This window comes from Mobula birostris, chromosome 1 (genome assembly GCF_030028105.1).
Source record: "Mobula birostris isolate sMobBir1 chromosome 1, sMobBir1.hap1, whole genome shotgun sequence".
Taxonomy (NCBI): Eukaryota; Metazoa; Chordata; class Chondrichthyes; order Myliobatiformes; family Myliobatidae; genus Mobula; species Mobula birostris.
The window spans coordinates 59,672,719-59,685,838 of NC_092370.1; the positions used below are offsets into that span (position 1 = coordinate 59,672,719).

General features: G+C 47.1%; 1 protein-coding gene across 1 annotated transcript in view; it reads right to left on the reverse strand.

Annotated features, from left to right (window-relative positions):
• Positions 1 to 370: 370 nt before the first annotated feature.
• The window catches only part of abhd3 (abhydrolase domain containing 3, phospholipase), an 88,977-nt gene continuing 76,227 nt past the window's right edge, over positions 371 to 13,120 (reverse strand). Inside the window, exon 9 of the mRNA XM_072261456.1 lies at positions 371 to 549. Within this exon, the coding sequence (XP_072117557.1) occupies positions 371 to 549 (179 nt within the window). The remainder of the gene's footprint in view (positions 550 to 13,120) is intronic.

Here is a 13,120-nt window from a genome sequence, read left to right on the forward strand (position 1 = left end):
CTTCCTCTAATATCCCCCTTGAACTTCCCACCCCTTACCTTAAAGCCATGTCCTCTTGTATTGAGCAGTGGTGCCCTGGGGAAGTGGTGCTGGCTGTCCACTCTATCTATTCCTTTTAATATCTTGTATACCTCTATCATGTCTCCTCTCATCCTCCTTCTCTCCAGAGAGTAAAGCCCCAGCATTAATTTTCTTATAAAGTTTTTGTTAAACTCTGGACAAACTTAATTAACAGACATCCTGGCAGTTTAAATACATAAAAGTACAAAGAAATTTGTACTTTGCAATGTATTCAAGAACCAGTTGCAAATTTTAAACAATTTGGGTGCAAACGTTCAATATGAAGAGTGTGAATAAACAGATCAATGAGTTATATACTTTTCAGTTCATCCTTGTGCTCAACGACTGCTTGTATAAACTGTTTGAAGATTCTGTCCATGTAAGTCATTCGTCGTGGAAATATTCCCTCTAGAAAGCCGATGTGCCCACCATGTGCAGTTAGTAGTAGTGCAACGTTTGGGTTCTGTTTGGCAGATTGCATAGGTATGGCTGAAAGAAACACAAATGTTTGAGGAGAAATTTATGATGTTACTATTTTCTTTCAACAAATAAAAAATTGTTAACAATTTTCAAGGACAATGTTCATGAGATCAGCTTTAGCAATAAATAAATTCACTTCCAAGAGAATTTTTACACATTGCATTGCAATCTATGATATCATCAGTAAAATTAATTCAAAACAAAAATTTGTTGCATTATTTAGATTACATTTACTGTATTTGTTACACCTGAAACAAACCACTAAATTCTGTCAATAATAGTGTTAAGTGCATATTCTGTAATGCCCCTTCCTTGCATTGGAAGTGAGATGCTTATCTACCCAAAATAAATGAATTGCCATCACCACCAAAATAAGTTCTTCCATAAGGTTCTATTTAAAATGGTCAGAACTTTAAGAGTTTCTGTTAAATGTGCTCTCATTTTTTTTTGAACAGTCATATGACGTGGGCATTTGTCTTTAATCTGCTCTTTCTTTTCTCTATCTATGACCATGATTATTCTTGGCAAATTTTTCTACGGAAGTGATTTGCCATTGCCTGCATCTGAGCTGTGTCTTTACAAGATGGGTGACCCCAGCTATTATCTATATTGTTCAAAGATTGTCTGCCTGGCATCAGTGGTCACATAACCAGAACTTGTGATATGCACCAGCTGCTTATATGACCATCAACTCCTGCTCCCATGGCTTCACGTGAATGTGATCGGTGGGTGGGGGTGGGGGGAGGGGGGCTAAGCAGGTGCTACACTTTGCCCAAGGGCAATCTAGGCTAATGGAGGGAAGGAGCACTTTACACTTCCTTTGGTAGAGGCGTATCTTCACCCCACCACCCTATTTGAATAGTAGTGAATAGAAACTTGGTGACCTAATATCTCTTTGCAATGGCACTAGCCCAGGAATCAATCTGGTGAGCCTTTGTTTTAATCCCTACATGGTAAGTACACCTTGGGTAAGGAAACCAAAAATACATGCAGTACGTGAGAGGTGGTCTCAACAAGGCCAAGTATAATTGTAGCAAGGCAGCCTTTGTCCTGTACTTAAATACTCCTTTTGTGAAAGGCTAGATTCAGATTCATTTATTTATTATGTGTACATCGAAACATACAGTGAAATGCGTCATTTGTGTTAACAGCTAATACTACCCAAGAATATACTAGGGGCAGTCCGCAGGTGTCACCACATATTCCAGCACTAACATAGCATACCCGCAATGCTCGGCGGAACAACATGGAATACAACAAGCAACAAATCAGCAACAGCAAAACAAACCCCACTTCACCCTCCTATGCACCCACTCACACTCACAGGCAGACCTCCAACCCCAGGCCTCCAGCCCCAGTCCGGAGTTCGAGACTTTGAGTTTGTGATCTTGTCATCAGTGAGTCTGGCAAATTGAGTTTGGGGTCCCATCGTCGGTTCGTCCTGGGGTAAGTACCAAAGATTGAAGCCCAAAGGTCAGTTGAAAGTCCAGAAGTTAGAGGCTGAAGCCCTGGGTCCATGAGTCTGAAGTCCACTAGGGATGTCAGGAGGCTGGTGGCAAAGTCTTGAACTCCGGACTTGCTGACCCGTGAACCTTGTGACTCCTGCTTATATCTGATCCTGGGATTCACCATCCAGGGGAGTTTACTGACCCAGTGGGCCACCAGCCCTAATCCTCATTCACTGTACTTATCAGCCTGACAAGCATGGATGCACTTTGTCACATATCCACATCACTGGCCTTTGAATGCCAAAGTGTGTAGCAGAGGCCTAGTCTCTGGCCCGACCTCTAACTCCTTCACATACCTCTCCCTAAACCTCAACCTGACCCCTAACTCCTATCCCAGCCCCTAATATCATCCCACTAACTTAAAAAATACCAAGTCTGAGCTACAACCTTGACAGAATAAGGGAACAACAAGAACAGGAAAACAGATTATTATCTGAATGGTGGCCAATTAGGAAAAGGGGAGGTGCAATGAGACCTAGGTGTCATTGTACACCAGTCATTGAAAGTGGGCATGCAGGTACAGCAGGCGGTGAAAAAGGCGAATGGTATGCTGGCATTCATAGCAAGAGGATTTGAGTACCGGAGCAGGGAGGTACTACTGCAGTTGTACAAGGCCTTGGTGAGACGACACCTGGAGTATTGTGTGCAGTTTTGGTCCCCTAATTTGAGGAAAGACATTCTTGCCATAGAGGGAGTACAAATAAGGTTCACCAGATTGATTCCTGGGATGGCAGGACTTTCATATGATGAAAGACTGGATCGACTAGGCTTGTACTCTCTGGAATTTAGAAGATTGAGGGGGGATCTTATTGAAACGTGTAAAATTCTAAAGGGATTGGACAGGCTAGATGTAGGAAGATTGTTCCTGATGTTGGGGAAGTCCAGAACGAGGGGTCAAAGTTTGAGGATAAAGGGAAGCCTTTTATGACCGAGATGAGGAAAAACTTCTTCACACAGAGAGTGGTGAATCTGTGGAATTCTCTGCCACAGGAAACAGTTGAGGCCAGTTCATTGGCTATATTTAAGAGGGAGTTAGATATGGCCCTTGTGGCTAAAGGGATCAGGGGGTATGGAGAGAAGGCAGGTACAGGGTTCTGAGTTGGATGATCAGCCATGATCGTACTGAATGGCGGTGCAGGCTCGAAGGGCCGAATGGCCTACTCCTGCACCTATTTTCTATGTTTCTATGTTTCTATCTGCCACACAGCTCCGGTGATCCATTTTCAATTTGATTCAGGTGCTATCTGTGCTGGAATTTTACATTAAGTTAAAAAGTTATGTGGTTCAATGTTAAACCAGGTTTTTCAATCAAATCAAAAGGAAGTACAAATGTTTTAGCAGGCAGTATGGCTGTAGTTGAGTTGGAAACATTAAAAGGTACAGCAGTAAGTAGGAAATGGCTACCATTTGAGAAATATTAGATCATTTTCAACAAGAACCCTTAGGGGCAAGTGATCATAATATGATCGAATTCACCGTGAAATTTGAGAGGGAGAAGCTTTAGTCAGAAGTATCAGTATTACAGTGGAGTATTACAGTGGGAATGACAGAGGCTTAAAGAGGAGTTAGCCAGAATTGATTGGAAAAGAACACTGGCAGGGATGACAGCAGAGCAGCAATAGCTGGAATTTCTGGAAGCAATTCGGAAGGCACAGGATATATACGTTTGTACATCCCAAAGGGGAAGAAGTGTTCTAAAGGCAAGATGACACAACCGTGACTAGCAAGAGAAGTCAAAGCCAACATAAAAGCCAAAGAGAGGGCATATAATAGGGTAAAAATAGTGAGAAGTTGGAGGATTGGGAAGCTTTTAAAAACCAACAGAAGTTAACTAAAAAGTCATTAAGATGGTAAAGATGGAATACGAAAGTAACCTAGCCCATAATATTAATGCGGACACCAAAAGTTTCTTTTGATACTTAAAGTGTAACAGAGAGGTGAGGGTGGATATGGGGCTGCCAGAAAATGACACTGGAGAGGTAGTAATGGGGGACAACAAAATTTCGGAAGAACTGACTAAATATTTTGCATTGGTCTTCACTGTGGATGGGATTAGCAGTATGGTGCAAGTTCCAGGTGTCAGGGGGCTTAAAGTGTGTGAAGTTACCATAATTAGAGAGAAGGTTCTTGGGAATCTGAAAGGTCTGAAGGTGGATCAGTCACCTAGACCAGACAGTGTACACCCCAGAATTCTGAAGGAGGTGGTTGAAGTGATCGTGGGGGCATTAATAATGATCTTTCAAAATCATTAGATTCTGGAATGGTTCCGGAAGACTGGAAGATTGCATATGTTACTCCACTCTTCAAGAAGGGAGAGAGGCAGAAGAAAGGAAACTATAGGCCAATTAGTCTGAACTCAGTGGTTGGGAAGATGTTGGAGTCAATTATTAAGGGTGTGGTCTCAGGGTGCTGGGACGTACATGATAAATTAGGCTGTAGTCAGCATAATTTCCTCAAGGTAATACCTCGCCTGACAAATCTGTTGGGATTCTTTGAAGAAGTAACAAGCGGGATAGAAAAGGTTGATTTTGTGTACTTGGATTTTCAGAAGGCCTTTGACAAGGTGCAACACATGAGGTTGCTTAACAAGCTATGAACCCATGGTATTACAGGAAAGATTCTAGTATGGATAAAGCAGGGGCTGATTGGCAGAAGGCAAAGAATGGGAATAAAGGGAGCTTTTTTTCTGGCTGGCTGCTGGTGATTAGTGGTGTTCAACATGGCTCTGTGATGACTGATTCTTTTTAGATTAGATGTCAATGATTTGGATGTTGGAATTGATGGCTTTGTTCCAAAGTTTGCAGATGATATGAAGATAGGTGGAGGGGCAGGTAGTTTTGGAGGAAGTAGAGAAGCTGCAGAAGGACTTAGACAGAGTAGAAGAATGGAAGAAGAAATGACAGATGGAATACTGTGTCAGGAAGTGTATGGTCATGCACTTCGGTAGAAGAAATGAAACGGTTGCCTATTTTCTAAATGGAGAGAAAATACGAAAAACTGAGATGCAGGATTCCCTGAAGGTTAATTTCCAGTTTGAGTCTGTGGTGAGGAAGGCAAATACAATGTTAGCATTCATTTCAAGAGGATTAAAATATAAAAGCAAGGATGTAGTGTTGAACAAGAGAAAATCTGGAGATGCTGGAAATCCAAGCAACACACAGAAAATGCTGGAGGAACTCAGCAGGGCAGGCAGCATCTATGGAAAAGAGTACTGTTGACTTTTTGGGCCAAGACCTTTCAACAAGACTCAATGTAATGTTTAGACTTTATAAAGCACCGATGCGGCCTCATTTGGAGTATTATGAGCAAGTCTGAGGCCCCTTATCTTAGAAAGGATGTGCTGAAACTGACGAGGTTCAAAGGAGGTTCATGAAAATGATTCCAGGATTGAATGGCTTGTCATATGATGGCTTTAGGCCTGTATTCACTAGAGTTCAGAAGAATGAGGTGTGATCTCATTGAAACCTATCGAATGGTGAAAAGCCTTAATAGAGTGTATGTGGAGAGGATGTTTCCTATGGTGGGAGAGTTTAAGACCAGAGGACACAGCCTCAGAATAGAGAATAGAGATGATCCTTTTAGAATAGAGATGAGGAGGAACTACTTTAGCCAGACAGTGGTGAATCTGCAGAATTCTTTACCACAGGCAGCTGTGGAGGCCAAGTCTTTATGTAGATTTAAGGCTGATAGTTTCTTGATTGGTCAGGGCATGAAGGGATATGGAGAGAAGGCAGAAGATAAGGGCTGAGAAGAAAATTGGATCAGACATGATGAAATGGTGCAGCAGACGTGATAGGCCAAATAGCCTAATTCTGCTCCTATATCTTATGGTCTTATAGTCTAATAAAAGTTCCTTTAAGATCAGGAACAAATGTTCAACTGGAAATCACTGGAAAAAATTAAAGATAGTAGTAAACCTATGGAAAAGAGTTATAAACATAAGAGATTCTGCAGATGCTGGAAATGCAGAATAACACACACTAACCATAATAGAATCATTGAAAGATTCTATTAACTTGGGCATCTAACTAGTGTGCAAAAAACCACAAACTGTAAATACAAAAAGAGAGAAATAATAATGATAAGTAAATAAGCAATTAATATTGAGAACATGAGATGAAGAATCCTTGAAAGTGAGTCCATAGGTTGTGGGAACATTTCAATGATGGGGCAAGCAAAGTTAAATAAAGTTATCCTGTTTGGTTTAAGAGCCTGATGTTTGAGGGGTAATAACTGTTCCTGAACCTGGTGATGTGTGTCCTGAGGCTCCTGAACCTTCTTCCTGATGGCAGCGGTAGGAACAGAGCATGACCTGGGTGTTGGGTGGCCCTGATGATGGATGCTGCTTTCCTGCGACAACCCCTGTGTAGATGTTGTCACACACTGTAAGGTTTCACTGCTAAGGTAATGGTTTCTCTGTAGCAGCAATGTTTGGGTTACGACTAGAGGTAATGCGGCATGTTAGCCAACGAGCGGATGTTGTTCTTTCTTGTGGGTCTGGGAGAGGGATTTTGCGGTCTTTTGCTGGGAAGAGATGAGGAGAGAAGACGGGAATAGAGAGAGACTGCCGGACAGAGTGGACTTGGAGTGAGGGTCTGAAGATCAGCGATGATTGGAGGAGGTCGATGGTGGACGAATGGCCTTATCCGTGAGCTCCAACGTTTGCGCATTAGACTGTTTGGAATGTCTAGTTAGTCCCCGTTCCCCAGGGGAGAGTGAGAATTCTGAGGTAGTATCTGCCTTTACCTCTCTGGCGAATAAATGAAAAAATCCTTAGGTTCAAAGTCCCAGCTGCTGGTAGCCTCTGCCTATTCTCTGAAACAACACCCACCCCTAAAGGGGAGGAGGAGTACGAGACTTGGGCAGAGCGAACCTCGCAGTTGTTAGATGAGCGGCAGTGCTCTGATGACGTAAAGTGACAGAGATTGGTTGAAAGCTTGAATGGGCGGGCTGCTGACATTGTGAGAGCTGTCAGGTTAAAGTATCCCATAGCGGCAGCTGTCAATCACATGCCAGCACTGAAAGCTCTGGCCCGACAGGAAGCTCAATGGAGCTCATGGTGGGTTTCAGAACATGTGTCAGGAGAAGGGGGAGAAGCTTTCTGCTTTATTTTACGGCTAGAGAGGCAGCTAAATTGCTTGCAGCGCTGAGGGGTCATTCAGGCGGTTGAGGTGCATCAGTTAAGAATGGACCAGATAGCCAGGGGCACCCACTCCCATGACCTGATTGCTTGGGGTCTCCGACTGTCTTGCAAGATGCACCCCCGCCCCCCCCATTGTTTGTTGAGCTGAGGTACGGGAAAATGAGAATGTGGCAGAGGCGCAGGAGGATTCCATAAGCAGGGTTCAGTCCTCAGTAGTAGTCCCCTGCAGTGAAGTGACCGCAGATAGTCTACACTGGGGCACAATAGAGGAGATTATGGCAGAGTTGAGAACAAAAATATGTCGGCTGTTATCAGGGGGTATGACATTCCCCCCCCCCCCCGGATGATGGAGCTGATGGAGGGGTGGATCCCCCAAGAGGACGAACAATGCAGAGGACTGCAGGCAGCAGGTGTCACACCAGAAGGAGAATGAGCCTCGGGGTACCTAGGCAAGGAGAGTTGCTGGGAAAACCTAGAGGAGACCCAGTGAGGGAACGGCCTGGTGACTCTGGGGGAAACACGTTCCCAGCAATGCACCAAGGATTTTGTGCAACATTGTGCAATAGACTGTTCATAAGAATGAACCCTTTTTCTTTTTTTCGTTTCCTTTACTAATCATACAGTCAAAGTAAGAATTATAAAGCTTAATCATTTAATCGCACATTGTGTACTGTTTGTTACAATTGTGGGGGCTTGTCCGGGATTGATTCCGTTGGATGCTGTGTGATTATCCTGAGCAATGAACCAGTGGGGCAGATATTTGTACTCCGGATGAATTGTTAATTCCACTGTTAAATACTGTTAAAGTTGCAATTGTGGGCAGAGGTTTGATAAAATGGCAGGCGCAGCTCTCAGTTTAATGCAGACCAGCACTGAGGTAGCGGTAACTGGGGGCAGAGACAAGGTTCTCTCATTTCTGAGGAGTGAGGGGAAAGAGTGATCCGATTTGGAATGTCTAATTAGTCCACGTCCCCCGGTGAAGAGTGAGAATTCTGAGTAAGTACCCACCTCTGGCGAATAAATGGAAAAAATCAGGTTCAAAGTCCCAGCTATGGCAGGCTCTGCCTATTCTCTGGAATAACGCCCACCCCTTAAGGGGAGGAGGAGTACGAGACTTGGGCGGAGTGAACCTCGCAGTTGTTAGATGAGTGGCAGTGCTCTGATGATATAAAGTGACAGAGATTGGTTGTAAGTTTGAATGGGTGGGCCACTGACATTGTGAGAGCTGTCAGGTTGAAATACCCAGTAGCGACAGCTGTCAATTACATGCAAGCACTGGACAATGCTTTTGGCCCTACTGGAAGCCCAATGGAGCTCATGGTGGAGTGTCAGAGCATGTGTCAGGAGAAGGGGGAGAAGCTTTCTGCTTTATTTTACGGCTAGAGAGGCAGCTAAATTGCTTGCAGCGCTGAGGGGTCATTCAGGCAGTTGAGGTGCATCAGTTAAGAATGGACCAGACAGCCAGGGGCACCCACTCCCATGACCTGATTGCTTGGGGTCTCCGACTGTCTCGTAAGATGTGCCCTCCCCCCATCTTTTGTTGAGCTGATCAGAGAGGTACGGGAAGAGGAGATGTGTCAGAGGCACGGGAGGACTCCGTCAGCATGGTATAGTCCTCGGTAGTAGTCCCCTGCGTTGAAGTGACCACAGATAGCCTGCCCCGGGGAGTGGTAGAGGAGGTTGTGGCAGAGTAGAGAATGGAGATGTTTCAGCTGTTATCAGCGGGTGTGACTCCTCCCCACATGATGGAGTTGATGGGGGTGCGGATCCCCTAAGGGGACGAACAATGTGGATGGCTGCTGGAGGCAGGTGTCACGTGAGAAGGAGAGTGAGCCCCCAGGTACCTAAGCAGAGAGAGTCCTTGGGAAAACTTAGAGCAGACCCAGTGAAAGAACGGCCTGGTGTCTCTGGGGAACATGTTCCCACCAATATACCAATCTTCCCTGAAAGTGAAAGGCCCAATTCCTGAAGGCTTAGTGGGACCATGCTCCAGTGTGTCGCTATGGATAGAGGGTATTTATGCTAAAGCCACACTTGACATCGGGTCGCAGGTCACGTTGTTGTACCGTTTTTTTTACAACCGGTACCTGAAGCATTAAACCTTGACCCCATTCAGGGCACTGGAGATCTGGGGGCTTAGTGCAATGGTTATTGGTCAGTGAAGTTGGAGGTCTTGGAGGCCGATGTGAGAGTGTCTGAGGTCCTTGATACATTAGTGCTGGTTTGTCCGGACCCTGTTGAGAAGGGCGGCATTTCAATTCTGGTGGGGACCAGCACCCTTCTTATAAGGAGGCTAATGAGGGCCTGCAAGGAGAAGGCTGGCGAGAGCTTTCTGGGAACATTGTCCGTGCGCCTGGTGTTTCGAGCTGCTTTTGAGGAAGTGCATGACTGCATTAGGCCGGATACCGAATTTAGACGAGGGACTGTGTGGTTCACCCAGTCGAAGCCAATGGTAGTACAGCCCAGGGAAGTAGCAAGAGTGATGGGAACACCCAAATTTCCCGAAGTGCCTGAGGGCAAGGCCCTCTTAGTGGATGCTCCAGAAGACCACGAGGGGGTTGGGATTCCCTGCTGGGGTACTGGTGAGGCCCGAATTGCAGAAGCCCTCAGTTGTACAGGCAAGTAGGATGGTAGTGATTGTCAGGAACACTACAAAAAGGGAGGTCACCTTCAAGTGGGGGATGCCCCTGGTGCATTTGTTCCCAGTGACGGTAATGTGTCATGTCCTTGTGAGACAATCCAGGGAGAAGCTATTGGAAAAAGGCGTAAATTTGACCACTGAGTCATTCAACTTCGGGTACTCCCTGGTTCCTGCGGGTTGGAAGAGAAGATGTTGAAGCTGGAAGGTGCCTTTTCCACTGACGAGTTTGATGTGGGTTGTTCCCAAGAGCCCTCGTCACACTATCCAGGTGACTGAGATCACCCTGTTCAGAGGGAGGTCACGGCAACTGGTCCCTGCAGAGGTGGAGGACATTCGGCAGCATTTGTGTAACTTGAAGAAAGTTGGGATCATTACCGAGTCCTGAAGCTCCTATGCGTCCCCAATAGTAGTGGCCAGAAAGAAGAATGGAAGTATCGATGTGCGTAGATTATAGGACTCTGAACAGGCGCACCGTATACTGTCCCGAGGATTGAAGTTGCGCTGGCCTGCCTGAGTGGTGTGAAGTGGTTCAGTGTGCTGGACTTGAGGAGTGGATATTACCAGATCCCCATGAGTGAGGCCGACAAAGAGAAGACGGCATTTATATGTCCCCTGCAATTTTTCCAGTTTGAAAGGGCGCCCCAGGGCATCTCAGGAGCTCCTGTAGCCTTCCAGCAGGTCCTGGAGAAGATGGTGGGGGATATGAACTTGTTTCAGATATTGGTGTATCTGGATGACCTCAAAGTATTTAGATCCACCTTGGAAGAACATGAAGTGAGGCTGCTGAAGGTGCTGGGCCAGCTGAAAACTGAAGAGTTAAAATTTTCCCTGGACAAGTGCCAGTTCTGCCAAATATCTGTTAGCTCTGTTGGGCACATAGTCTCATTGGATGGAGTAGTTATAGATCCAGCTAAGATAGAGGTGGTTACCACTTGGCCAAGGCCTCAGACTGTGAGCGCTATGTGCTCATTCCTTGGGTTCTGTGGTTACTATCGGCAGTTCGTGAAAGGCTACGCGAAAGTGAGTCACCTGTTGAATCAGCTTCTGTGCGGTTATCTCCCTTGGGGATGAAAGAACAGGAGGGTGGAGGGCCCATTGGAACCCTTTGGACCAAGGTGGGATGCAAACTGTGAGGAGGCCTTTCAGTCGCTGAAGGAGCTACTGACCCAGGCGCCAGTGCTGGCTTTTGCGGACCCCCGATTGCCGTATTTACTGCACACGGATGCCAGCTGCGAGGGTTTAGGGGGCACCCTGTATCAGGATCAGGGCACCGGGTTGAGGCCCATTGCGTTTGTCAGCCGGAGTCTGTCGCCCTCCAAGAAAAACTATCCCACTCATGTTGGAATTTCTGGCGTTAAAATGGGCGGTGGTGGACAAACTGAGTGACTACCTCTACAGGGTCAAGTTTGAAGTGAGGACGGACAACAACCCCCTAACTTATATCCTGACCTCGGTGAAACTGGATGCCACAGGCCTTGGGTGGTTGGCAGCGTTACCTGCCTGTGATTTCAGACTGAAATACTGGCTGGGGAGCCAGAACCTTGATGCGGATGCTTTGTCCCGATGGGTGCAGAGGGACTGGCCAGGAACGAGGAGTGGGAGAGCGTTCCTGCCCCTGGGGTGAAGGCCATGTGTCAGTTTGCCATCATCGTGAAGGCAGAGGGAAAGGAGGGCTAGGATCGAGTGGTGGATCAATTGGGAGCTTCTGACATCGCCATTCCCCAAGTTTACTGTAGCCTGACTGCTCTGAAGACAAATCAGCTGCCGGAATTGAGTTCTGGGGAAGTGGCAGCTGCTCAGCAAGATGATGTGGGCATTGGTACCATTTGGGCAGCAGTCGAAAAGGGAGACATGGCTCAGGCGGAGAAGATGAAACATGCGTCAGTGCCTCCATACTGTGAGAGTGACCTCGGTTGGAGCTGAAGAACCAGATCTTATACCCAGACCGACCTTGGCATTGCCAACTGGTTCTGCCCGAGAAGTATTGGAGGATTGCATTGAAGTTACTTCATGATGATTTTGGACATTTGGGAGTGGAAAACACCTATGGATTGCTCACAGGCCGGTTTTACTGGCCCTGGATGAAATCGGAGGCTGAAGAATACTGCAAGTCGTGCATTCGATGCATACAGTGGAAGACACTGCCTACGCGGGCAGCTCCCTTGTCCCACTTGCATAGTCTGGGGCCTCTGGTCCTGGTGTGTATGGATTTCCTGTCAATAGAACCCGATGCCAGTAACGCGGTGAACGTCTTAGTCATCATGGACCACTACGCCCGGCACGACCGCCGCCGCCCGCCCCCACCGCCTGGTACGGCCAGCGCGGCGGCGAGCTGAGAGCCCGCTTCCATAGGCCAGTAACCAAGGTGATCATGCCAACGGCAGAGCAGGCGGAAGAGGAGACATCTCCCAACGGCTGCAAAGGCAGATGAAGATGCCCAACAATGGGTAGGGAGGCTTGCGAGCACGCCGCAAGAACTGCCGTAGACCCACAACACTCAGGGCTTGTCTACCTAGCGTGTGAAGCCTGGATTCGGCAGACTGCATGGAAGAAACCATCACTGGTTCAACGGGCAGAAAGGCGATTCTCAGCAATGCGTCGTGGAGCACTATGAGGGCACAGTGAGACACACAGAACACTGCTGGCCATCCACTGCATCCTGACCTATCTCCAGCCGTCTCGACTATGTCTTGCCACTGGGTCCAGATAGGCCGGCACGAGAGAGTGAGGCTGACGACCTGTGCAACTCTCCCTCACTTTAATCCACGTCAAGCGTAAGTCATGACTTCAAACCCAACGCGCAACCTAAAGTCCTGTGGCGATGGGGGAGTGGCGAAGCAGCAGGTACGGATACACTGGAAGCTGTAGTCACAAACCTGCACACAGGCGGCCCAGGGCATAGGGTCGCTCTCTACTGGACCGAAGCAGCAGTTGAGTTTGGCAGCCCCCGGGTGTCTGAGCAGCCCTCTTTAGGATCACTCTGCTCACCTCCATGGAGGAAGGGGCTGGAAAAGGTGCGTCAAACATAGTCTGCTTCACTTCACCCTGGCCAGCTTAACCGCGGCTGGTGGGGATCACCTCATAGCGGTCGACCTACAACAGTGAAGAAGAAAGTGATGGTGCACAACCTTGGCACATGGAACATGAGAACTCTGCGAGATAACATCAAGGCAGACAGACCAGAGAGAAGAACTGCACTGGTTGCAAAAGAGCTAGCTGGCTACAATGTGGACATAGCAGCTCTCAGCAAAATGCGCCTAGCAAACAAGGGCCAGCTGACAGAACGTA